This window comes from Opisthocomus hoazin, chromosome 5 (genome assembly GCF_030867145.1).
Source record: "Opisthocomus hoazin isolate bOpiHoa1 chromosome 5, bOpiHoa1.hap1, whole genome shotgun sequence".
Classification (NCBI taxonomy): Eukaryota; Metazoa; Chordata; class Aves; order Opisthocomiformes; family Opisthocomidae; genus Opisthocomus; species Opisthocomus hoazin.
In genome coordinates, this window is record NC_134418.1 from 85,425,130 (window position 1) to 85,452,413 (window position 27,284).

The 27,284-nt window shown below is 46.9% G+C and overlaps 1 protein-coding gene across 8 annotated transcripts in view; it reads left to right on the forward strand.

The window, feature by feature from the left end:
- Positions 1-27,284, forward strand: part of FRYL (FRY like transcription coactivator) — a 188,963-nt gene that overhangs the window by 20,858 nt on the left and 140,821 nt on the right. For 7 of the 8 annotated variants that reach the window (XM_075422019.1, XM_075422022.1, XM_075422020.1 and 4 more), the window contains exon 1: positions 6,075-6,600. The exons of the other annotated variant lie outside the window; for it this stretch is intronic. In XM_075422019.1, the coding sequence (XP_075278134.1) occupies positions 6,399-6,600 (202 nt within the window). In that variant the 5' untranslated portion in view covers positions 6,075-6,398. Of the gene's footprint in view, positions 1-6,074; positions 6,601-27,284 lie in introns of those variants that run through there. 8 annotated transcript variants of the gene reach the window in all.

The window sequence follows — 27,284 nt, forward strand, 5'->3', positions numbered from 1 at the left end:
GTGAGTTTTAAGATACAAATATGTTTTACTCTGAGACTGTATGATCTGTAGTGTTTCAGCGTTTTAGTGGCATGGTCTGTATAACAGAGCACGGAGGACAGAACGCCTGAACTAGTAGAGGCTTGAGCATGTCAGTCCCTGCAAATGGACTTGTGAATTCGCCCACTCAGGTTTTCTTACTAGGTTGGCTGTTAATTTCTACTTTCTGTTGTGCAGTGTAGATAAACTTTCTGTTTCAAAACTGTGCATTTTGCAAGGGAAAAACTGACATAAATCAGTGGGTGAATGCTGTGTAAACCAAGACAGAACTTGCATTTAATCTAGATGTCCAGAGGTTTCTCATTGGTACTGGAAACTGAGCTTGTGCAGTGGACTTGATATGCAATTTCATAGCAGTGTTGCTGTTGTTGGTCTGACTTACTGGTAGCCGTTCCACAGAACCGTTGTTTTTTAAAGGTTTTCTTTAATGTCCGGTGTGTAGAGATACCAGCATCATGCTTGTCATCGTTCACTCGGATCCTTTTAGAAGGGATGTGGCCTCTTGTGTTACGGGGTTGCATGATGATGTCTTCTCTTGGCGTGCCTGCTTGCTAAGGAATGGGTATGATTCAGAGTACATGCTACTCTGGCATTTGCAAATTCTTACTTGAAGAAAATTTGCCAGTGGAAGAAATTCATAGGTTTGGAAGATCTTAGGTGCTACGTCAGTACTTGGGCAAGCAAGACGTTAGTGCCAGGAAGCCCGGATCCTGATCCCAGCTGAGGGCTGGAGCAGCTGCAGGACAGGTCATGCCTAAGGAGTTCAGGAAAGCATTGTATTCTTGCATGCAACTTCAAGATAAGAACAATTGTTATTACCTAACACAGAAATGGTAAAAATTTAGGGGCTTTTTTATTATATTGGATAATATTGCATACTGTCAGCGGACATAACAATTATGTCTTGTGTTCAGCTTCTGACTGATATGTTGTGCCAGGTGTTTTATTTCTACTTGTATATCACTTCAACTAATGCTAAATAATTAAAGCCAAGCTCTTAAAAAAACCCCAAAACACTCCAGAAATCCCCAACATTCCGTAGAAAAAGTCCCACAACTCGCTAAAAAAAAAACAACCAACCTGCAAACCCCCATACACAGCAAGCAAATTAAGTGACTGAAAGGAAATAAAAACTTTACCAAAAGCTGACAGTTGTTTGTGACTTTAGCTTTTTGTTCCCTGAGAAATGAAAGTAAACTTTCTTTCAGGAAAGCGTGGAGACAACTGAAACTATTTGCAAGTTTACAGGAAAAAAACAACAAAGCCAAACTATAGAAAGATAAATGGCTTATGTTTAAAGTATTATGCAAAATAGTAGCTACAATGAGCTTACACTGATCTAGAGATAGTTTATTGCAAAATTGTACATTGCTTTGTCCCTGCTTTTACTGGTCCTTAGGTTTTTTGCTGTGAAGTTACACTAGCTGAGCTGGACCAAGGAAGCCATTAATGCGAAGTAGCTTTTAAATTAGACGAAGGATAGCCTCTTGTCTTAAATGTCTTCTAAAAGTTAGGAACTTCCTGATGTGCAAAGTGAATTCCTTGAAATAGGTTCTTACAAGTGGTTAGCCCAAACTGCCAAAAGGTGAGAGGACTGCAGTGTGACAGAAGGTCAAATAATGCATGCACAGGGAGTAAACAATTTGTTGTCCATTTAGTATTGAAAGAAAAAAAGATATATATGTGACTAAGTTGCAGTTCTAAAGCAAAAAGGGTTGTCATTTTAAGAAGTGCTGTGTATAGAGAAGGAAATGGGGTTTGTCTGCCTGTGCCTTTTGTGGGAAGCTGGGGCAGTGTCCTGCGAACTGGCTGACGAGTGCAAGGCAGCTGCTCAGCACCCTGGGGCCTCTTGCGAGCTGAATGCTGTGTTGCTGTATACCTACAGGCTAGACTCTACTGTTTTATTCTGCTTTCAGTTACGTATCTCTGACCTTCATTTTTTGGGGGAAGAGCAGATTGTTTTCATTGGGATAAGACAAATTCTTACTAATTCAGCTTCTATTCTGAGATTCAAGAAGGAAAAACTTCCTCTACTTGTTTGTGTTTTTTTTTTTTCTAAATAATTGGGTGCTATTGTAGGTGCTCTGTTTCCTTAGCAGATTGACTCCCACTTGAAACAGTGATGTCAGGTTTAAATTAGCAAGTTGGAGGAAACAGCGATGCTGCTTATTGAGTGCACACTAATGCTGTGCCCACTGTGGGCTCAAGGATGCCTGGCTGAAACCCTTGAGCTGAAGGAGGGTTAACATTTCTTGAAGAGCCACGAACTGAGGTAGAGACCGCTTTGCATAACCTGGACCACTCACTTCTTCAAAAGGCAAAACTTGCGCCCCTTCTATGCTGCTGGGTCCTTGCTGTTGAAGCTGGTTTGGCAGTACCTCCAGGACCCGTGTCCCAGCAGCAGGGATAGTTTTGCTTTCGGTTTGCCACGTCATTTTATCCTACTGACATGTTCATGTTGCTGAGAAGCTGGGAGGAAGCAAGGGTTCTGTGTGCCAAGAGGACATGTGCCACACCATAGCTGGGCCTCCAGAAAGGAGCTCAGCTCTCCGTGCCGGGAGGTTTGCAATGCACGCTTCCACCTCGCTGGCCCAGGAATGCCTCCAGCTGCCTTCTCTGCCAGCCTGGTTGTCCACCTGGCCATTTTGCTGGCATAGTTATGGCTAAGAGTTTTGGAAAACACATTACCCCCATGCCAGCAAAGCTGCCCTGAACTGTTGCCTTCTGTCAGTGCCGGAGGAGCTGGTGGAGCCCGGTGCAGTACCAGCAACCGAACCTGAGTTAAAACCAGTCCACTTTACAAAAAAAAATTCTGCATTACAAGACTGGAGATTTATAATGCGTGCTTTCTTGTGAAGAGACCCATCGGATAATGAGTGCTTATAGTAGGCTACAGGGCATCTAGGCTCTCCTCTAAAATGACACTTCCCAGTAAGTTATCTGTTCCCTAGCTGGTTTTTACTATCATTATGGCTAATTCTCAAAATTCTCTAAAGGGACTTGCGAATAGTTTTCCTTCACATGGGTCTTTCTTGCATTGATTGTGTTCTGGGTTGTTCTTCTTTGCATTCCTCACTGTTAGGATGTTCCTGTGTCAGCAGGTTCACCGGTCTCAACAGAATTCCCGTGTGGCTGCGCTTCCCGTGTGCCCCCTGGCAAACGGCTTTGCTGTTTGTGTCCCCAAAGCCCTGATCCAAAGGGACGGTGCCCCGAGAAGCGCTGCGACCCTCTGATCGCTCGCTGGGTCCGAGCGGTGCTTCTGTTCGTGCTCCCTTCTGACGAGGGCCCGCTGCTGTAGGTTGCTGTTGGCGAGGGGTGCGGGGCTCGGCTGTTCTGTGCTGTCTGTCTCGCCAGCTGTGGAGCTCTGGAGGCCTGAACGACCTCGGCAAGCGTTTTGGTGTGAAACTGGAGCCGTCGTTGGAGTGCAACAGAAATGGGGTGGACAGGGAAAGGCAGCAACGGGCTTGCTGTGAACTGAACAGTGATTCTGTATAAGCACGACTCTCCCATGCTTTTTCTTATTCAGAGGTTCCAGAATAAGAAAATGTTAAATTTTATCAAATAAGGCTTTTTGTAGCCTGTTTTGGTTTCTTCTGTTAAAACATGAATTTTATTATAACAATTGTAAAGCTTCTCGTGTTTTCCCCTGACAGTTTATCTGTAAACCTTGCTGGGACTGCATAAAAACCACAGTTGTACGTTGTATTGTTTAAGGAAGATGACGAGAGCAAGTGCGAGAGAGGAGTGTGTGTGAAATGCCACAGGCAGAAATGTGAGCTTTCTGTCTTGGCTTCATGTCTATAAAATGCTGCTTTCATAGAATGCCCTGGAGTTAACCACCATCCATCCATATTGGTATATATCTATAAATAAAATGATATATAAATATATGTAAACATATATAGATCTACCCGACTAGCTTCTGTAGGGAACTCCTTGATGTGCTTAAGAGTCAAACAAAAGCCATCCTGAAGGGAAAATCAATCAAAAGCTTTTGGATACACCTGTGTTGTATTAACTTTGTTAGTTCATCAAGATTAATCTTGAAATAAGATGGTGTGTATGGTGGGCGGCTTTTATTCCTTGGTTGTGCTTTGTTTGTAAATAGCATTACTTGAAAGGCTGTTATGTTTTCTCATGAAAACAAGTGTAGTTTCAACCCTTATTTCTTTTATTCGTGGCCAGTTGGCGTATGCTACACGTTGTGTGGAAAGTCACACCTTAGTGTTGAACAGCAGCGATGCGCTGGGGACCTGCCCTTCATCTGTCATCTCCACCCTGTGTCAACACACGTCACAAAACCTCCGCAGCGTGGCTGTGGGCGCCCTGGGACCTCGCCTGAACCCTTCCGAGGGCGGCAGAGTTCGGTACGACTCGGAATAGGCCGTTACCCCCTGCTTCGCAAGCTGGGGTGGGCCGGGTGCGTGACTGGAAGCGTTCTCAGTCTCACAGAAGCGGCTGAATTTCTGTTTTGTTCCCGAACGCTAGAAGCTGCGAAGTAGGTTTGTGGCCAGATTTCAAGGGCAAAAAAAGAAATGCTGTGGAAAATAATGCTGTTATGAATAAATGATGGCTTGAGTTTGTAATGGCTTGTGATCTCTTATAATTGCAAGTTATCTTTCTGGTATCTTATTTGCTCTGAAAACACATCAAATGCTTTTCTGAAAATATATTCTGTATGACTTTTTCTATGGCTGGAAAAAACACTGTGAATGAAATCATTATAGGGACAATTTTTTTGCTTCATCTCCCAAATCTTTCACTGCAGGAAACAGTATTCTAACACTGTGTCTTTTATGATAAGGTCAGAATTTTGCATTCATTTACAGGGAAAAACTTGTTTAGAATTTTGTATTCATTTACCAGGGAAATATAGACTAACTTTTTTAGTGCAGCTTTGAATACAAAAGAGATTACATGTTTTCAGTCTATGTAGAACTGGAAAAAAGTCTTAGGTGGCAACTTTAATGAACTCGTACCAAATTTTTCACGTTGTGGCACTCTGAGCTGGATTCAGTCCTTGGGAAATGTGCTGGTAGGGTGGGTCCGTGAAGGGCTGACGGCTTCCGCCGGGCGAGCAGCCCCCTGGGAGCACCGAGCGGCGGACCCCGGAGACCCCAAACAGGGCACTCGGTGCACCTTTCATAGAATTGTTCCTTTTTTTTATTTAAGAGAGCTAGACACGCTAATGAATTTCAGATTAAATACTTCCTTTTGAGGAATGCGTAGTGGTGTGGTCTACTTCACGCTTAGGCTGGAGAACTGCGTCGGCTGCATTCGGAAATGCCTTGGACGCTGAGCTGCTTCCGTAAAAGTTACAGAAGCGGGCAGGCTGCTGCTGGGAGCTTCGGTGTGAGTGTTAGTGGGTTTCCTCTGAGCGATGGGTGCAATCCTTGGTGGCAGGTGAGGTGGAGATACAATCTAGTAGTGTGTGGATCACCAGTCCAAGTCCAGTAAGTAAAATAATACTTCCAATCATACAATGATACACGTTCCCAAATGTAGAAAGCGTTAGGAAACACTCTTCTTTGCTGATGTCTCTTTTTTTCCCCTTGAGCTTTCTGCTGCAAATGCAAGGCATCTTTCCTAATGGCTTCTTCAAGCTAAATATAGAACAACATTTAAACTTCCCCCAAATAAAAACAAAAACCAGCTAAGCCAGGCACATACGGAGAAGTATCCCTAGGGATAAAGTGGACTTTTGGACAAAATGCGACAGGTTATTTCTGTGCTTGGCGTTTTCTGGAGGGTGGTTGGGGTATTTGAAGTGGTAAATATAGCATCAGAGTCTCTGCAGAACAGAACTTAAATTCTAACTTAATTAAATATTAATAAATGTTAGTGTCTTCGTAGCTAAGTAGTTAAAGCCATGTGAGGATGGGAATGGGTTGAACTGCGGTGCTGTTGGACACTGTGTATGAAGCTGGTGTGTAGACTTTCTGAATGATAAGGGTTATCTTTCAAATGCAGATGAAGGCTCGCTGTGCACTTTGAAAATGAAGAGCTACTGAACTGTCAGAGAGAAATTTGAAAATACACCGTGCGTTTTATTAGTGCTTAAGTTGGTTGTAATTCTAAATACAGTGCCTTCTATGAGCGCAGGGTCTCGCGTGCGTGGGTTAATATATAGGCTGGTTGTTGTTTGGTTTCCTTATCAGTCTGTGCAGTTAGACGTCGTTAAAATCTGCCTCGGCGCAGCCGGCAGCTGCCGTGCTGGCGTCGGCACCGCCCGGGCTCGCCGGGACGTCACCGGGAGAAGCCACCGCGGCGCTGGAGGACGGGGACGCGGGAGCCGCGCTCCGTAACGTGTAGCTAAGCCACTCAATGTAGTAACTGCGGGGAGCACGGGGCACGGCAGAATGGAATTCCTGAAAAAAATTGTTCCCACGGTGGTCTCTGGAGACGTGGTGCTGGATGTTGGGGGCACCACCCGCGAGAGCTCCCCGAGGCTGCTGAGGATGAGACGCGTCCGGCTGTTCTCCTTGGGACAGACCATAGACGAAGACGAGGAGACGCACGTTCTACAGCCCGCTCGCAGTACGGAGCTGCGGCCTCAACCTGGTAAAACCCAACAGCTAAGCTTTTTTTTCCCATCACGATTATCTGGCTAAATGGATAAATTTGGTGATAAAAGGCCTTTTCATCAGAGTCACTGTGATAATGGTGTCCTCAGTTTTAGAACTGTTCTATCATTGACGCACTATCACGTGTTAGCGACCTGCTTGAAAGCAGTTCTCCAGGATTTCTAATATGATCCTTGTCTCTGAATGCCTGCCTGGCTTTTTTTCCCCCTTTTTAGGATAAGTATCCCTATTTAAGTTTTTAAATTATAACATAGCTATGACTAGGCACGAAGAGTCGCCTGGACAGGCGTGTGCTGCCCAGAGCTCTGACGGTAGTGCAGGGTTCAAGGTTTGGGTCAGCTTTTCTTTCACTGTCTTTCAACTCTTCCCTCAGTTTTCAAAGGCTTTCCTTCTAAGAGATTTTTTCATTTCACAAATATTTATGCTTACCTCTTGCGGTGTTTTGAACATTGTGGAGTTTTAGAATATAACCATAGTATGTAAATTAAATCAGTCAAGTAAAAATATGGACATTGTATAGAGAATTTTTAACTTGAGAACAAGAGTGAGCTTGCTTTATGAAGGTTTTTTTTTTTACTACCTGTTAGTGTCTAAATACTACAGTGTATTATGCTAATAAAAAGAAGTGGAATGGGTGAATGTTCCGTTTTCGGGCAGTTCAGCTCGGTGGCAATGGAAAATCCAGTTGTTTTTTTTTTCCTTTTGCCTTCAGCTAAAATAGTAAGTTCTTCAGCCTTTATGGTCTTGGATCGTGATGGCTATCAGATGCACAGTTTTCACCCTTTGCTGTGTGGCTGCTATTTTCAGGAATTAGCGTGGCCTTCAAGTTTTTTCCCTTCCGTGCCCACCTGCAGAGGCAGGAGATGGTGACATCCGTCTTAAGGCTGTAAGCTCACCATCCAGTAACTATGGCATGAAGGCTGTAGTGGTGCTGGGAGAAAGGTGTTTCCTTGGGAAGGCTTTTTTTAGCCTTTCTGGTTGTAATATAAACCACTTTTTTTTTAACATCAGGCTGAGTAACATTGGCAGGAGGGACAGTTCTGGTTTGTTAAACAACTGTTCCTGTGTATAACTTACTGGAAGAAGTTCCTGTTGTGATGGTATGGACTGCTGAAGGCTTCTGACAGAATGCAGTCTGTTAAGACTGCTGTTGCCTCTGTACTTGAAAACTCTGACGAGAAGCTCACGGTGTCTGAGAGGGTGATGGATGCTCTGCTAGCCAGGTTCGTGTCCTCATTTCACTTCGAATGCAGTAGAGCCCTGAGGTTTGTGGCTGGGTATCGCTGTGACGTGCACAGCTTAAATAGCTCCATCAGCATAGCTCATCAGTCCTGCTTTTATGCTGTGTTACGGTTTCTTGATAGCTTTCGCTTTTAAATAATATTTTATTTCAGAGCAAATGGAATTGGTTTGGTGCCAGGTTGAAAGAAAACGCTGTAGGCTGAAGGTTGTAGTCAAAACAGATGCCTTCATCTAACCCTGTTCAGTGTTTTGTCGATAGCTCAAGCAAATGAGGACAATCAACAGCAGGACTGGTATAGTCTATGTTTGAGATGAATTCTCCTTGCTTGCTCATTAAGTACTTGCCAAATGGAGATTATTAGGAATGATTTTGTGGAAATCAGTAGTGCCTGACTAATATCACTTAATAGCGTGATGTCACTGTTTGCGAAATGCAGACTTACAGTCTGTTCTGGGATCATGCTTTTACAATAGCAGATAGTAGCTGAATCCTCTTTAAATTATCTGCTTATTTCTATTTTTGTATCTTGGTAATGGAATGAACTGCTCTGCTGGAATAGAGCAAAAGGACTGCGGTGTTTGCCAGTTGGGTATGCTGCAGAAGGCAGGTGACGACCAAACAGGTAATAAAACAGTAGAATGATTTGGAAAAAAAAAGGCAAACACTTACTTGTTTAATGTCAGCAGATGTGATGTTAATGCACCACCGAATTTAATATGATGAAGCTGTTTGGGAACCGGATAGGTTTTTAAAGCGAAGGTGGCTTGTCCTGCAGATATGTTTGGATTTGGAAGTGGGTGGGTTTGTGTGTTTTGGGTGGGTTTTTTTTCCCTTTTTCCTTTCTGTTCCTTATTGCTGCTCTTTAGGTAACACTTTTGTATTAACGAGAACTTTGTCTGACAACGATTTTAAAGTAGGAAAGTGTTTTAGACGCTCTTAAACAAGCCAAGCAAATAAACTATTCATGGCATCGAAAGCATAGTAGTAGTATTTTAAAGATACCACTTAGTTGGGTTTGCATATATCTGACCTAAATATTTTGTGTGGATTTCAAGCGGTGTGATTTTTTTGTTTAGGATTAAAATATTTATCAGAATCGCCTTTCAAAATGTTAACTCAAGTAGTATATATTTTGTTTTATAGCCGAAAACAAGACCTTAGAAACATATGCTCTGTGGCACATCTTTTAAAATATGTAGCTTCTGTCAGAATGGTTTGAAGTGTATTTTAGAAATCTTTCATAACCATTTTTTTAGATTTACAAGATTATTAGAATAGTAGGAAAAGGTCTCAGTGAAGTATTTGCATATGATGGTGTGCGTCACAACACCTAACAGATGTTAGCAAGGAGTTCTTTCAAATTTGCTGCAACATTGAAGGGTTGACATGGTCTCAGTTTTAACATTTTCGCTCTCAGCTGCAATCCAAATCGGACGTGGAAAGACGCGCTTGGAAGATCCAGAGGGAGCATTTTCCTGTTCTAAAACCCCACATACAGCTGTGTACACGGACAGGCACGTCTAGGAATGATTTTGTGTTCCACCTCTCTCTGTCTGTAGCGTTAAAGCGGGGCAGGGCCGTGCCTGTGCCAGCTGGCAAAGGGCAGCCGTACACACGGAGGGTGCGATGTGCCCGTCCGTTGCCGGCCTGCCCCTCGCTTGTGCTGCGAGGCCGGGTAGCTGGTGCTGTGGGGCTGGCTTGGTGGCTGACCATGCAAGTCCAAGCTGCAAGGACTGCGCGAGAGATGTTGAATTTATCAGCGATGTGAGTGTTCCGATTGCTTACGGCGTCCCCGTGATTTCTGTGTGCAGAGAACTTCTGCAAACGTTAAACCTGCTTCCCTCCCAGTGCCTCTGCTAGGGGAGCAGAAAGAAGCCGACAGAAGTGTGTTCTTCGGTGGTAAAGAGATGAGCAGTAGAGTGATAAAGAGTAACAGAGTGGTAAAGAGTACACTTGAATGGAAACATTCAAGACCAGGTTGGACAGGGTCTGAGCAACCTGATTTAGGTAGCGGTGTCCCTGCTCGCTGCGGGGGGGTTGGACTAGATGACCTCTAGGGGTCCTTTCCGACCCAAAACTTTCTATGATTCTGTGGTAATTGCCTCAGGGGGCTGACAGCAGGGCCTGCGTGGACATAAACTGCCTACCAGCACTGCTGCGTCCCTGTAGTAGCAGCGTCCCTGTAGTAGCGGCGTCTCTGCAGGGCATCTTCAGCTCCGTGTTGCATCCCGGATCAGCCCTGCACAGCAGAGCACGACCAGAGGCCCGGCATCTCTCTGGGATGACAGTTTCTCTACCCGAGCTCGGGGTTTCAGCTGGAGAAGACTGGAGGGGTTAGTGGGCAACGAAGTACCGTGGCTTCACCCCACCCCGCTCTCCGTTTGCGTCTCGCTTGCGTTCAGAGGCTGCTCCACAATACCGTTTGGGATCCAGAATGCTATTTACTTAAAAGTCTGGAACCTTCGCTCCTCTTTTCTTATCACAGCAGATAGCATTGTTTTGCTTGAGTAATGCCCCAGGAAATGGTTCTCTGTACATTTTCCATAGGAAGTACTAAAGAACCTTTCCTAAGGGCCCCTGGAACCTGCAGTTGGAGCTCTTGGCGACAGAAGGCAGGGGAAGAGGGTTTTGGTTGGAGTTTTGAGCGTGGCTGGACAGGCCTCGCTCTGAGCTGACTCACGTCACGCCGCCAGCAGAGAAGGTGCCAATATTTTTGGGGCAGTATTTCTGAGATGGATGGGCGAGGGGAATCGACTCGCTGAGGGGGGCTTTTGGGCAGCAGCGTGTGTCGTACCGTCACCCCAAGTAGCAGTCACCTTCTGCATACCCTCTGTTTTAAATATATTGATTTGTGGAAAATGAACTCTTGAATATTTTAGGTAAATGGGAACACAAGCATCTTTCCAGAGTTTTAAGTGCGGTGACGAGATGTTTTATTATTACTGCTTATAAGCAGATACAATGACTGTTGGGTAAATGTTTTTTAAGTAAGGCATTTGCTTGAGAGGGAGTCAGTAATGAACTGAAATAATGTCCAGCAAGTCTTTTTTTAAAAGTAAGCAAAGGAGTGTGCCTCTCACTTGTTCACCATTAATATAGAAAATCGACTATAATGATATTTAATTGTTAAAAATAAAAAAGTTGGTATGACTTAGTTCAAGGAGAGATCTTAAATATGATTTTTGGCCTGGGTTTTTTTTTTTGAGATCTGACATTTTTTAATTGTGTTGTGTACTTGGCTGTATGCCTGATATGCTTTTACTGGAGTTGTCCCAGGGTTTCATCTGAAGAGTAAGCGTGCAGGGATTTACGATGAATAGACTTTTTTCCTACAGTGTTTGTGAGGGGGGGTGTGTGTTCTTTTCTTCTTTTTCCTTGCCAAACCTTACCTTTATCTCATCCCAAAGAGTGACGAAGGAGTTATAACTCAGCACTTCTGAGGTAAGAGTGACAAAGGAGTTATAACTCAGCACTTCTGAGGTAGATCTAGAAGGGCCTTTTCTTCATACTTAACAGCTACTCATGGTTTTCATGAGGAGGTTTTTCTTCTGAGATACGGTGAACAGAGCTTACAATTCTCTTGTTTATTATGCAGCTTCTGGACTTCAAGCACTTAAAAGGTTTGCTAAGGTTTGAGGATGTTGGTATAAGGTTTCGTGTGACAGCTGAGCCAAAGTAATGGCTCAATGCTGTGAAAAGGAGATGGGACCCTTCCACCCCTACAGTTGTCTTGTGTATTCATTTGTGGTGGTCCTGGTGCTTGTCTGTCCTTGGTGAGACTGTTCAGTTTGCTAAACCAAGAGGAAACCCCGCTCCCCTCCCCTTGCTGATGGACAGGCAGCAAATGGGAACACTGTGAGAAAGAACCGATAGCAAATTTAGGAAGTGAATGTTGGCAATCCTGGTGTTTGGGCTTTTTTTCCCCTGTTCTTTTGTCTTTGTCATGCAGATCATAAGCTGAAAAGTCAGAATTAATGCAAACTCCAGTTTATTAATAAAGAAAAATCAGTAGAGGTGAAATTGGACAATAATTAGCTGCAAATATTCTTGAAAATGTTATCTTGAGGCTAACCCTCCCTTAGTTTAAAGCCATTACTCTGATAGGACACGGAGCAATGGCTTTAAACTAAGGGAGGGGAGATTTAGACTGGAGATAAGGAAGGAGTTTTGTACCATGAGGGTGGTGAAACCCTGGCATGGGTTGTCCGGAGAGGTGGCTGATGCCCCATCTCTAGGAACCTTCAAGGCCAGGTTGGACAGGGCTCTGAGCAACCTGGTCTGGGTGGAGATGGCCCTGCTCACTGCAGGGGGCTGGGCTAGAGGACCTCTGAAGGTCCCTGCCAACCCAAAGTATTCCATGATTCTAGGAATTCTTTGAGATAATGCAGTTAAAACTTGGGAGGGGTGTGTGTGAATAAAGCAAATATCTCTATCTTTCCAGTCCAGGATGACTTTATACTAAGACGACTGGGAGAGGGGCAAAATAAAGCTTTTGGCTTGAAGGAGAGGGGGAGAGAGGTGCTAGCATGGGGAGGACAAGAGAAAATTTGACAGAACCAGAAAAACAAGCAAGTCTTCAGAAGATGCTGCAACAGCCAGTTAAGGAGGGCTGTGAAGGGCTGAAGTCAAGATGTGGAGAAACTTGTTGCAGAAATATATATGCTGCTGTGAAACCATTCTCTCTGTGATATGCTGGTAATACAAGGACATAAAAGTATTCTTTTAAATTCTTTGTGTCTAAATTGTCCACAGGTCTTGAAAGAAAGTATTTCTAATGTCAATATAGTATTTACCAGCAGGGTTAAATCAGCAGTTGTGTATGAAGATAGCATGCTAGTGACATCAGCAATTCGGATTGAAGTTACAGAAAGATGGTAACTTGGAATGTTTTGTTAAATGGTTCTTCACTTTTCAGTTGAAAAGGAGAAGAGTCCATGTTTCAAATGCAAAAGTTTTAGTTTATAGGTGATCTAACAAATCTTAATCTCCTCTGGGGGTGTTTTTTCTATTTCTCATGATGTCCTGGGTTTGGCCAGAACAGGGTTAATTTTCACCGGACTCCAGGAAGGGGCACAGCCGGGGGGTGGGGGCTGACCCCACCTGGCCAAACAGAGCCCGGTATTCCATACCATGTGACGTCACGCTGGGTTCCGGTGGCGGGGAGCGGCGCGGCGGGAACGCACTCGCGGCTTGGGCGGGCGCAGCGCCGGTCCGGTTTCGGGAGAGCGGCTGTTGTACGGTTCGTGGTTGTGTTTTCTCCTTATCTGTATCGTTGTTGTTCCTGTTTTCCCTCTGTTTGCTGTTCTGTTAAACTGCCCTTATCCCGACCCACCAGTTTCTGCCTCTTTCTTTCCATTCTCCTCCGCACGCCGGCGGGGGGAGGGGCGGCCGCGTGGCGCTTTTGTTGCCGGCGGCAGCCGAAACCGAAACATTTTATTGGCGCCCAAGCGTGGGGCAGGGATAACGGCAGGGCTGAGCAGCGGGTGTTAAAACTGTTTTCTTAGATTTGCTTAAATTTTGTTATACGCATTTACTGTGTTAGTTAAAGTTTCCGGCAAAAATGTTTCTGACTTTGATCAAATATCTCTGCTACGTAAATCCTTACTTCCTGTATGTGTTTGTGGCCGTGCTGTTTGTTACCTCGGGAAAAAAGATCAGGATGATGATTTTGCTGTACTGTACGATATCGACTTATGATATGATAACATCACTGTGCATGAAATTAGTCTTGTATTTGCATGCGGCACTGCGGTCATTTCCGTACCTCGGATCCTATGTCTTAGATTTTGTTAATAATCAAACCCAGTCTGTGGGGAAAACCGAAGGGGATACCTTCCCCCACTCTTTCGCCCCCCCCCCTCTCTCCCTCAGGCTGGTCCTAACTGCTTTTGAGAATTTCGAGTACCCGTGGGATGCTCAGGGCAGCACTCTCCTTTTGTTATGCCTCCTGAATGGGTTGCAGGTTTTGTTTAGGGTTAAGCAAGTCGTTAAGAACATCGTGCAGAGACCTGCCCCGGGGCCGGATAGCTGTGAGTGGCTGGGTGTGTGGGACAGCATGGGCAAGTACCTAGGGCAGTGGACACCCCCGATGTTTTTTAAACTCACCCCTGAGCAAGTACAGAATCCGGACAAACTAGTAAAATATCTGCAAAAAGTGTGCTGCCACCCTGGGAACTCCAGAGAGACACAGATCACAGCAACGTGCTGGGGTCTGGCCCACGCCTACCGAGCTGCACTGTTTAACACTGTTCAGTGCCCTAAAGGGGAAAGAGGGGGAAACGAAGCAGCAGGCACTGCGGCTGGCGCTGCCCCCCCAGCCGGCCCTGCAGCCCCTCCAGCCCAGCAGGCAGTCACAACCCCCCCGACTGGCACCGCCGCTGCCACAGCTGCAGGGTCTGCCTCGGTTTCCCTGGCAGGCACAGCAGCTGCTCCAGCCCCAGCTCCAGCTGCAGGCAGCGTGGCTGAGCCCAGTGACCAACCTGTGCAGGTAGCAGTCGCCCCTGTAAAACTAAAGAAAGACGCAAAGAGAGCAGATCGCTCCGGGAGGGATGACGATGAGCCAGGGTCATCACGGGAGATAGAGACAGAGATCATCACCCGGTCCCTGTCCCTGAGCGAGCTGCGAGACATGCGCAAAGATTTCAGCCGCCACCCAGGCGAGCACATTGCCACCTGGCTGCTGCGGTGCTGGGATAACGGGGCTAGCAGCTTGGAATTAGAGGGCAAGGAAGCCAAGCAGCTGGGATCCCTGGCCAGGGATGGGGGCATTGACAAGGCCATTGGGAAAAAGGAACAAGTCCTCAGCCTCTGGAGGAGACTTCTGTCAGGCGTGAGGGAGAGATACCCCTTCAGTGACGATTTTGTATGCTATCCTGGCAAGTGGACCAATATGGAAAGGGGTATTCAGTACTTGAGGGAATTAGCTGTGCGGGAGCTGGTTTACTGTGACACAGACGATGAGCAGGTACCCACAGACCCAGATGAACTCCAGTGCTCACAATCCATGTGGAGGAAGTTTGTGCGGAGCGCACCCTCCTCGCATGCCAACTCACTGGCAGTTGTAAACTGGAAAGGTAAAGACGTACCAACAGTGGACGAGGTGGCTGTCAGACTCCGCCAATATGAGGAAAGTCTCTCTTCCTCCCTTGTCTCAGCTGTGGAGAAACTGGCCCGGGAGGTCCGACAAATGAAAGAGAGTAGGTCCTACTCCCCACCTGTACGGGCCATCATCTCAGCTATTAGGGGCAAGCGTTTCCCTGCTCAGGAGAGGGAATACAGAGGCTACACACCACGGGGCACCCTGTGGTTCTACTTGCGTGACCACGGAGAGGACATGAGGAAGTGGGATGGAAAACCCACCTCAAGTCTAGAGGCCCGAGTACGTGAGTTGCGAGGTAAAACAATCACCAAAGGGGATTCTGTTAGGAAAAGTGCCGCTCCAGTTTCCAAAAGCCAGCTCTCCAGACCAGGTAGAAAGTTTGACCTTGATTCTGATCCTCTGGAGGGGACCTCCAAGTCATTTTTACAGCAGGTGAGCAGCAATTTCTCTGACGAGGATTAGAGGGGCCCTGCCTCCAGCCAGGTGGAGGAAAGGGACAACCGTGTCTATTGGACGGTGTGGATTCGGTGGCCTGGCACGTCAGATCCACAAGAGTATAAAGCTCTAGTGGACACTGGTGCACAGTGTACTTTAATGCCATCAGAGTTCAAAGGGTCAGAGTCCATTTGCATTTCGGGAGTGACAGGGGGGTCCCAAGAGCTGAGTCTACTGGAGGCTGAAGTGAGCCTCACTGGGCAGGACTGGCAGAAGCACCCCATTGTAACTGGCCCCGAGGCTCCGTGCATCCTTGGGATAGACTATCTTAGGAGAGGCTATTTCAAGGACCCAAAGGGGTATCGGTGGGCTTTTGGCATAGCTGCTGTGGAGACAGAAGAAATTAAACAGCTGTCCATTTTGCCTGGTCTCTCGGAGGATCCTTCCGTTGTGGGGTTGCTGAGGGTTGAAGAACAACAGGTGCCAATCGCGACCACAACGGTGCACCGGCGACAGTATCGTACCAACCGAGACTCCCTTCTCCCCATTCATCAGCTGATCCGCCAGCTGGAGAGTCAAGGAGTGATCAGCAAAACTCGCTCACCCTTTAATAGTCCCATATGGCCAGTGAGAAAATCTACTGGAGAGTGGAGACTGACAATAGACTACCGTGGCCTGAATGAAGTCACACCACCGCTGAGTGCTGCCGTGCCAGACATGCTAGAACTTCAGTATCAGCTGGAGTCAAAGGCAGCCAAGTGGTACGCTACAATTGACATCGCTAATGCATTCTTCTCCATCCCTTTGGCAGCAGAGTGCAGGCCACAGTTTGCTTTCACCTGGAGGGGCATCCAGTACACCTGGAATCGACTGCCCCAGGGGTGGAAACACAGTCCCACCATTTGCCATGGACTAATCCAGACTGCGCTGGAAAATGGTGAAGCCCCAGAACATCTGCAGTACATCGATGACATCATTATATGGGGCGACACAGCGGAGGAGGTTTTCGAGAAAGGGGAGAAAATAGTTCAGATCCTTCTGAAAGCCGGTTTCGCCATTAAGCGAAGTAAAGTCAAGGGACCTGCGCAAGAGATCCAGTTTTTGGGAATAAAATGGCAGGATGGGCGCCGTCAAATCCCAATGGATGTCATCAACAAAATAGCAGCTATGTCTCCACCAACCAGCAAAAAGGAAGCACAGGCCTTCCTGGGTGTTGTGGGTTTTTGGAGGATGCACATCCCAAATTACAGCCAGATTGTAAGTCCTCTGTAGCACGTGACCCGGAAGAAGAATGATTTTGAATGGGGCCCTGAGCAACGACAGGCATTTGAACAGATTAAACGGGAGATAGTTCATGCCGTAGCCCTTGGTCCAGTCCGGTCAGGGCAAGATGTTAAAAACGTGCTCTACACCGCAGCCGGGGAGAATGGCCCAACCTGGAGTCTCTGGCAGAAAGCACCATGGGAGACTCGAGGTCGACCCCTGGGGTTCTGGAGCCGGGGATACAAAGGATCCGAGGCCCGCTATACTCCCACTGAAAAAGAGATTCTGGCAGCATATGAAGGCGTTCGAGCTGCTTCAGAAGTGGTCGGCACTGAAGCACAGCTCCTCCTAGCTCCACGATTGCCGGTCCTGGGCTGGATGTTCAAAGAGAGGGTCCCTTCTACGCATCATGCCACCGATGCTACGTGGAGTAAGTGGGTCGCTCTGATCACCCAGCGCGCCCGAATGGGAAACCCCAGTCGCCCAGGAATTCTGGAGGTCATCATGGACTGGCCAGAAGGCAAAGATTTTGGAGCATCGCCAGAGGAGGAGGTGACACGTGCTGAAGAGGCCCCACTGTATAACCAGCTGCCAGAAGATAAGAAAGAGTATGCCCTGTTCACGGATGGGTCCTGTCGCATTGTGGGGAAGCAGCGGAGGTGGAAGGCTGCTGTATGGAGCCCTACACGACAAGTCGCGGAAACTGCTGAGGGAGAAGGTGAGTCCAGCCAGTTTGCAGAGGTGAAAGCCATCCAGCTGGCTTTAGACATTGCCAGTCGAGAGAAGTGGCCAGTGCTCTATCTTTACACTGACTCTTGGATGGTGGCCAATGCCTTGTGGGGGTGGCTGCAGCAATGGAAGAAGAACAACTGGCAGCGCAGAGGCAAACCTATCTGGGCTGCCCCATTGTGGCAAGATATTGCTGCCCGGCTAGAGCAGTTGGCTGTAAAAGTCCGTCACGTGGACGCCCACGTCCCTAAGAGTCGGGCCACTGAAGAACATCAAAACAACCACCAGGTAGATCAGGCTGCTAAGATTGAAGTGGCTCAGGTGGATCTGGACTGGCAACATAAGGGTGAACTCTTTATAGCTCGGTGGACCCATGACACCTCGGGCCACCAAGGAAGAGACGCGACATACAGATGGGCTCGTGACCGAGGGGTGGACTTGACCATGGACACTATTGCACAGGTTATCCATGAATGTGAAACATGCGCTGCAATCAAGCAAGCCAAGCGGGTAAAGCCTCAGTGGTATGGAGGACGATGGCTAAAATATAAATATGGGGAGGCTTGGCAGATTGACTACATCACACTGCCACAGACCCGCCAAGGCAAGCGCTATGTGCTCACAATGGTGGAGGCCACCACCGGATGGCTGGAAACCTACCCTGTGCCCCATGCCACCGCCCGGAATACCATCCTGGGCCTGGAAAAACAAGTCCTGTGGCGACATGGCACTCCCGAAAGAATCGAGTCGGACAACGGGACTCATTTTCGCAACAGCCTCATAGACACCTGGGCCAAAGAACACGGTATTGAGTGGGTGTATCACATCCCCTACCATGCACCAGCCTCGGGAAAGATCGAACGTTACAATGGGCTGCTAAAAACCACTTTGAGGGCAATGGGGGGTGGGACTTTCAAAAATTGGGATACCCATTTAGCAAAGGCCACCTGGTTGGTTAACACCAGAGGGTCCACCAACCGGGCTGGTCCTGCCCAGTCAAAACCTCAGCGCACCGTAGAAGGGGATAAAGTCCCTGTAGTGCACATGCGGAACATGTTAGGGAAGACAGTTTGGGTCAGTCCTGCCTCGGGCAAAGGCAAGCCCGTCCGCGGGATTGCTTTTGCTCAAGGACCTGGGTGTACCTGGTGGGTAATGCGGAAGGATGGGGAAGTCCGATGTGTACCTCATGGGGATTTAATTTTGGGCGAGAATAGTCCATAAATAAATTGTATAAAGTTAGTTGTTAAATAACCCTGTCACTGTCTGTTATCACTGTTATAATTGTTATATTTTGTACCAGTAGTAGCATAGTAAGAATTGTCCAGATTAAAGAAGGATGGACTTTTTCAATGAAAACCTAGCAGAGCACAGCGATGATGGAACTGGACCTGGTTTTTCAACAACTGGCATCCAGCAACTTCATCAAGATCAACATCTCCTGCAGACTGTGGGCACGGGCCGCACCAGATACATCAGCCGTGAGCTCCAGATGCAGCAAGTGACCGCCCATCACCACACATCACCTCTCCCGCCATGGAAGACCATTATGACAGATGGAGCCTGAAGTCATGGATTAAATGAACTCAATGGACACTTTAGAGTGATGATCCATAGACTAAGGGAATGATATCTGGAGACAGGAGAAGTGGTGGTGATCAACTGGACAATGGGGGACCTGGGCATGACGTAGATGGTATGGAATAAGGGGTGGATAATGTCCTGGGTTTGGCCAGAACAGGGTTAATTTTCACCGGACTCCAGGAAGGGGCACAGCCGGGGGGTGGGGGCTGACCCCACCTGGCCAAACAGAGCCCGGTATTCCATACCATGTGACGTCACGCTGGGTTCCGGTGGCGGGGAGCGGCGCGGCGGGAACGCACTCGCGGCTTGGGCGGGCGCAGCGCCGGTCCGGTTTCGGGAGAGCGGCTGTTGTACGGTTCGTGGTTGTGTTTTCTCCTTATCTGTATCGTTGTTGTTCCTGTTTTCCCTCTGTTTGCTGTTCTGTTAAACTGCCCTTATCCCGACCCACCAGTTTCTGCCTCTTTCTTTTCCATTCTCCTCCGCACGCCGGCGGGGGGAGGGGCGGCCGCGTGGCGCTTTTGTTGCCGGCGGCAGCCGAAACCGAAACACATGAAAATGTGAATTGTGAACGGAACAGGCAGATACAACATGACATTTCTCAGTAATTCATGATACTGTTGATGGCTGTTGGCAGTTTGTTGGCTGCACTTAGCTGTTTTATGTCTCATTTGTAGACATCCATGTTTCTAGTTTCTTTCATTTTAAGCTCTTCAATAACAGAATGATTCTCACCCTGCAAGTGCTAACTTTATGTGTTCCTTCTGAAACGTATTACATGGATCCAAGCTGAGGGGAAAATAATTTCAACTATTTCACCTTGATCGAGGGCTACTTTGGAAAGCCTTTCCACTTGCAGGGAAAGGCATTCTTTGTGTCTCTAACTTAGCACTGAACAGCCTTTGGTTGCCCTTCAAGTAACGAAATGTCACGAGTGCCTTCTTCAGTTGGGAGGACGTTTTCTTAGTAAGTGCTGTCGAAGAATACCTGTGGTTTGGGAGGTTTGTGTTGGTGGCCTTGGCTGTCCCGCTCGACATGCAGCTTCTTGCTCTCCAGCCAAGTTCTGGAAGACCCCTACAAGCAGAGACCCTCCCAGACAGAGGGTTCTCAGCTCGTGCTTGAAGGTTTTTGGTGCTCGGATTTATCTATAAAGGAAAGATTTTGTTATGAGAAATCTAAATGCGTTATTGATTTGAAGTGACACTTTCCAAAAGCCTCATCACTCTAGCAGTGATGCCTTCCAAAGGGATGAAGTTCCTGTCTGCAGCAGTTTCTCACGAGACGCTCTGGATGTTCAGGACTTCCGTCTGAAAACGAGGAAGAACTTCTTCCCTCTGAGGGTGACGGAGCACTGGAACAGGCTGCCCAGGGAGGTTGTGGAGTCTCCTTCTCTGGAGATATTCCAGACCCGCCTGGACAAGGTCCTGTGCAGCCTGCTGTAGGTGACCCTGCTTGGGCAGGGGGGTTGGACTAGATGACCCACAGAGGTTCCTCCCAACCCCTACTATTCTGTGATTCTGTGACTTGGCGAACCGTCGCTTAATAAGCTGTGCGATGCCCGTTATGTACAGATACTACATAAATAATAATAATAATTCTTTAGCTCATTAGTACCGGTGAGGTCTGCAGTGGCAAGCATCTGTGTTGGACCCTGATAGCTCGGGGACGTTCATTGCGCGTTGATAAGACCAGCATGGCAAGATGAGCTGCAGACCCTTCAGCATCAGGGTGCTGTTGCACAGCCGTGTTGGCCACTGACCGAAACGTGTCTGGTGTCCCTTGGCGTCTTCTGAGATGCCCTGGGGTGAGCCTTGTCACAGTTGCTTCTTTGAGAAGATGACTGGCTGAAGGAAGAATGTTTCCAATTTCAAAATATTTTCTGACTTAAAAGCAAGAACAACAGCAAGTAAAACACATAAAAGCAGCTCATAACTTGTATAAAAATACTGTATTTCTCCAGTATGTTGTTTTCTGTTCATTTTAAAGTATTTTTTTCTTTATTCGTTGGTTGTGCTTTCCATAAACTCTTATTTCATGGAAGGAGCAGTGTAGAACAGATTAGTTTATTTTGCCCAGAAGTTGGTGAAATAATACCATGTATATCTGTAGGTAGATTGTATTTTTGGAAAGGTAACACGTTGTCCTGGTTTTGGTTAATACAGAACCGATTCTCTTTTAGTGAATCTTCCTTACAGCTGAGTTCTTGTAAGTAACTGCATTTTTCTGAAGCTGGCTGCGTATTTTCCAGACACTATCTACTCCAAAGCTGATAACACCTGATGTTTATAGTTACACTGAGCTAACGGTAGGAAAGGAATGCAGAAAAAGGCCCCTGTTTATAATTATCGCTATAGCAGCCAAGGTCCTCAACAGATCTCTTGGGTCTCTGAGGTGAGGAGTTGGAAGGGGTCGTACTTGTGTGGAGGGGGGGACAGGACAGGGGACCCGATAGTGACCAACGCGGTGTTCCATGCCATGCACGTCATACTCAGCTTAAAGCTGGGGTGTCACGGGGGTCTCGCTCTCTTTGTCCACGACCGCCTTCTGAAGAGGACCCTGCTCAATGTTCTACCTGTGATCCTGATCCCGATTCCTCTCCATGCATCCCCGAGTCCTGTTCCTGCTCACTGCTGAGGCCAGTCTGGGACTGCCTGGTGCTGCCTGGCGGCTGCTGGTGGGACGCCCACGCCCGGCACCCAACTCCGGGAAACGCCGTTAATGTGAATTACGGAAAGACATGACCAGTCTGCTCGTGCTCTGTCAAGAAATAACATGACTGACAACCAGGGAGCAGCCAGTTCCATCAACAGAAAAAGTCTGAGCATATTCTCCATTTACCTGAATGTGTTTCTACCACTTGATTTCAGTTCTGCATTTTCCTTTAACTGTGAAAGCGGGGTAGGGATTACAAGGGAGCGATGCCGTCCCGTTCCGCTGGAGCTATTGGGCTGGGCGTGTGGATGGAGGGCTCCTGGGAAGCGCTGGGCTGGGGAGGTGAGGCCCGTCGGGGAAATCTCTGCGGCGGGCTGTTTGCAGAGCTGCAGGCAAAAGTGGCTTTGTTGTGAAGTTTTAGCATGTGTTAGGTGCTTGGTACCTAATGGTGTTGGGTTTGCGACTCCTCGTTTTCTCCCTTTCTGATTTTTTGTTTCTTTTCTTGCTTTTCTTCAATGTAACAGCATGCTTGCTGAGGGTAAAGGTTCAGAGATGACACTCATATGAGTTCCTTTCATTCCGACTTGCAAATCAATGTGTATGTATTAATTACGTTTTTTAATTTTAAAAGCATTTCTATTTTGTACTCCTTCAGATTCTTACAAGAATATGTGTTGTTTCAGAGATGGGAAAGCTGTAAAATTCAGCATTAAAACCACTTAATTGTTTAAATCCTGGTAACTAAAGCATTAAAAAACGCACTATAATTGCACATTTGCTGGGTCCATGCAGCTCCCTAGCCCCTGCCTACCATGGGCACTCCGTGGCGGGGCCGGCTGAACCCCACATCCGTCGGCATTCCGTGGGGCCAGGAATTGCTCGGACATAACAGGCTGCCCAGGGAGGCTGTGGAGTCTCCTTCTCTGGAGATATTCAAGCCCCGCCTGGACGCGGTGCTGTGCAGCCTGCTGTGGGTGACCCTGCTTGGGCAGGGGGTTGGACTGGGTGACCCACAGAGGTCCCTGCCAACCCTGACCAGTCTGGGATTCTGTGATATGAACAGAGATGGCCTCAGGCTGCTGACGGCCGTGGATCGGGAGGAAACGTTCAGCTTGGCTGAGCACGGAGGCAGGAGGGCAGAAACTTCTCTCCTGGCATGGGGCAAGGCAGATCCACGAGTACCTTCAGCCGCTCTGGTGGGAGTCTGCAGCCGGGAGCGTCTGCTACCCAAGCACTGCTGCACTCGTGAGGCTTAACAGGCTTGGGGCTGCTGTGCTGGGTTTACCCCAACACCTAATTCACTTTGTTTTTTTTAAATTTTCCTGGATGAGTCCTAAACTCTAGTGTTTTTTTTTCCCCCAGTGCTTTCTATAGCATTAGAGTAGCTGATGCTCACATGATGCAAATACGATGTTTCCCTTAAAAGTGGCACGGACATCCAGCAGCTTGGGAGGAGCAACGAAAATAGCAACGTAACTGAGTCGCAGCAGTTGTCTGAAGGCCTTGTAGGGTAACCGAGTTAAGCCTTTCTCTGCTCCATCCATTTAAACGCCCAGCAACTAAGCTGGGATTTCCCGTGCAGCTCCGTAACCGTTTCCAGGTTCCATTTAAAAGGCTGGTGAAAGCTGGAGTGCTGGTTCCCCAAATCCACTGCGTTGGTACGCCGATGCTGAAGCACGCTAAGGAGGCTGACACGGTACCGAATCGGGCAGATTGTATCTTAAGGTGGTTATTTCAAGTTCTCCAACACACAGAACCATGCCAATGGGGCTTTATACCTTCCAGGTTTATTTGCAGTCATGGCAGGTTGAAATTGAGCATCCGAGAGAGAATAAACTGCCAAGTTCTCTAGAGTTTTAACTACAGGGATGCCTCTGGAAATCGAGCAACTCGGATTTGTCAGGCTCTTGAGATAGGATAGCTGCTATAGGTTCATGTATTGCTTTACCGGTCTCATTTCCTCCTGGAGAGGGGTTGGTTAAATATCCTTTCAGAACTGCCCGCTGGGTTGTTTGAAACGTTTCACTTTGTTATTACTGATTCGTTTCCTTGTAATCTTGTAATGTTTGCTGAGCTGGGAAGCTGGGTTTTCAGGAAGGGCCAGAGTGAAATCTGTTTAGTCTAAATCCTTACGAAGTTGGTAAGGTCTTTGTTAAACTACCTTGAAAACGACTTGATTTTTCAGGATTTAAGTATTCTTTCTTTAAAGTTGGGGGGTGGTGTGTGGTTTTCTTAGTTGTTTGGGTTTGGTTTTTTTTGAGGTTCAATTTCTGTCCAGTCAAGATAATACAAACTTACTGAAAAGTTAAATATTAACAGTATCCTCTTTGATCTTACTCAAAGGCGATGTTCTGCAAGAAAGCCGTGCATCTTCAGTGTCCTCCCAGAACTAGCTGGAAAACTCAACATTTACATTAAGTGGGAAATACTATTTGTAGATTTTCTCTTTTGCCTCAATATATTTTTTGTCAGTCTGTATCATCCTGAAGACGAGTGTAGTAGGACTAAAAACCTCACAGAAACTGTTGGAAGCAACAGTGACTGCATGTTTTTTGCATAACTTAAAAGAATGCCTTTAGCTCTATTTTTTTAATGGAATATTTATGCTGGAATGATTAATGCAAACTATTTTGTAGAGGGATAAGTAGACAAATCATATTCTGTTATCTCAGCCATCACAGTACAAAAGAGCAAGGACTGCATTGGGGGAGTTGGAGGGAGGTAGTATATGAACATACTCCTAAGAAATAAAACTATTGTAGAATCGGAGAATAACACTGCAAATAAAGGAAAAAATCAGGCTAGGAATCTGTAATATTCCCTGTGAAACATAAATGGATGACATAAAATGTTATTTCTTTGTCACTTAAGTGAACTTTAAAAAGTTAAATATTGGTCTTTTAAGATAACGTATTCAGCAATATTTTCAGCCATGAAAATCCCCCTACTTTTTCAGCATGTAGAGAAGAAGCTGAAACAACATTCTGTGAACGATATTAACTTCTGTTTTTTGATCTTGTGTTGTTGTTGTGGAGTCTCCTTCTCTGGAGATATTCAAGACCCGCCTGGACAAGGTCCTGTGCAGCCTGCTCTGGGTGACCCTGCTTCGGCAGGGGGGTTGGACTGGGTGACCCACAGAGGTCCCTTCCAACCCCTACTATTCTGTGATTCTGTCTTAGTCTTTGCCACTGACCAGAGCTCTGGCAGGTACAGAAAGAGCAGTTTGTTATGCACTGCACTTATTTTATGTACATTGCTCAAAATAGTTGCTAGTGAGGTTTCTGGGGAGTGCCGAGAAACTTGTGTGCTGCTACTTTAATTAAAGAAAAGCTGTACGACCAACCTTTGCACGCACATTTGTAGTAAGTGTATCAATCCTAGAAAGTATAGTGATCCTTTTAGAAATGTTTTTTATTGAATTATTCCATATTCTACAAATAAAGAAAAGCAAACTTAGGCATTCTTGAAGTGCTGAATTGACTTTGCTTGTAGAGGTCAAGTGTGCAATGAATGAGCAAACAGATGGTCTGGTGCTCCCTCGAGCAGCCGGGCTCGCCGGTCCCATCCCGGACGGGTCTGTTCGCAGCCTGCAGACTTGCGTTGCCAAAGCGGCTCAAGCGATTTGCTTCTAACCCTCCTTATTCCTGGAAGGGTTTCATGTCTGAGCAAAAGGTGTGCTGGGGACTGGATGCTTGCATTGATCACTTGCGTAGAGCGTAAAGGGCTTGCGGTTGCAGATACAACACTTCTGCTTTACTACACTTCCAGTCCTAGTCTTGCCTGCTGCTTTTAAGAGCTTACTGGTACCAGTGTGCTCATTCACACATACCTCACCTTGACTCAAAGTAAGAAAAGCATAGAATCCCAGCATGGTCAGGGTTGGCAGGGACCTCTGTGGGTCACCCAGTCCAACCCCCTGCCCAAGCAGGGTCACCCAGAGCAGGCTGCACAGGACCTTGTCCAGGCAGGTCTGGAATATCTCCAGAGAAGGAGACTCCACAGCCTCCCTGGGCAGCCTGTTCCAGTGCTCCATCACCCTCAGAGGGAAGAAGTTCCATGAACATGTCCTCAAGTTCCATGAGGACGTGTTCAGCTGGAACTTCCTCTGCTTCAGTTTGTGCCCATTGCCCCTTGTCCTGTCGCTGAGCACCACTGAAAAGAATCTGGCCCCGTCCTCCTGACCCCCACCCTGCAGATATTTAGAGGCATTGATAAGGTCCCCTCTCAGTCTTCTCTTCTCCAGGCTGAACAAGCCCAGCTCCCTCAGCCTCTCCTCGTAGGAGAGATGCTCCAGTCCCCTCCTCATCCTCGCAGCCCTCCGCTGGACTCTCTCCAGTAGCTCCTCATCTTTCTTGAACTGGGGAGCCCAGAACTGGACGCAGGACTCCAGATGGGGCCTCACTAGGGCAGTGTAGAGGGGAAGGAGAACCTCCTTCGACCTGCTGGCCGCACTCCTCTTGATGCACCCCAGGATCCCATTGGCCTTCTTGGCAGCCAGGGCACGCTGCTGGCTCATGTGCATAAAACAGACTTTGTAGTAGTCTGCTCCCTTCAATAGTGGAAGTTATAATTGGTCCAGAATCAAAAGGTATGCAAATGTTGGGATTTGTATATAAACTACATAGTTGTTGGAATTCTGTAATGCCCAGCTTACCAGTACACGTATGTGCAAACGCTCAGTCTGAGTTTCTTTTTGGATTGTTTTCATATGTAAACCAGCTCCGGATCAAAGCTGTTGCCTTATAGTTCAGCGCAAGTGCTTTCTTCTCCATCTTCTCGCTGGGTAGTGAAATAGTAATCTTACGAAAGACTCCCCATATCAGTACTCCGAAGTGCAAGGTATTTTTAGACTCTCACAGTGGACATCGTTGCTCACAATTTTAAACACAGTGTACTTTCCAGAATTCTGTTTCATTTGTCTCTCTGAAAATCAGGAACTTGTTGTTTATGGGATGGATTCTTCTCGTTTGCTTACACAGTTGTAGAAATAGGTGGTGATGATACCTTGTAACTCTGCGCAGTGAGTTTTGTTGGCCTCGGTGAGCTAGCCTCGTGTGCGCTTGGCCAGGTTCAGAAGCTTGTAGCCATGGGTTTTCTTTCCTGCTTCTACTGTTCTGGTTTTGATTAAAAATTAAAACAAAAAGTTACGTTTTAAAGTTTGTGGTTTATCCTGAGATCTTCTGTTTATTCTGGTATCTGGTAGGTTCTTTCGTTAGCTCAGTTCAAAGGGAAAACAAACCCCCAAAAGTCCAAAATTGCAGTGGTTGTCATCTCTACATCTTCGATTATAGAAGTGTGTAAACCGGGTTGTGAGGAAGCAGAGATGTTGGAAGGCTTGTGCCCAGTTCTGTGATAAATCGTGCTTATGACACTGAGCCTTATGATAATGCCAAGATGCCGAGAGGTCCGTGGCTCCTCTTGTTGCGTGGACTTAGGCTGGTATTTCTCCGCTGAATCCAACTTCTTATGTCTGTGCGTGTATGTAGTGTTAAAAGAGGTTTTTTTTTTTAATATTTTTGTTCCCAATATTAAATATTCCTGGTTTTCACTACTTCTGCTGACATCTTCAGAAGGAAAAGCTTACACTCTCAATACATAGAGTTCTGAAAATATTCTGAACATTGTAGAAGTTCCTAGTGGGCTGATATTTTCTGTTGAGCTG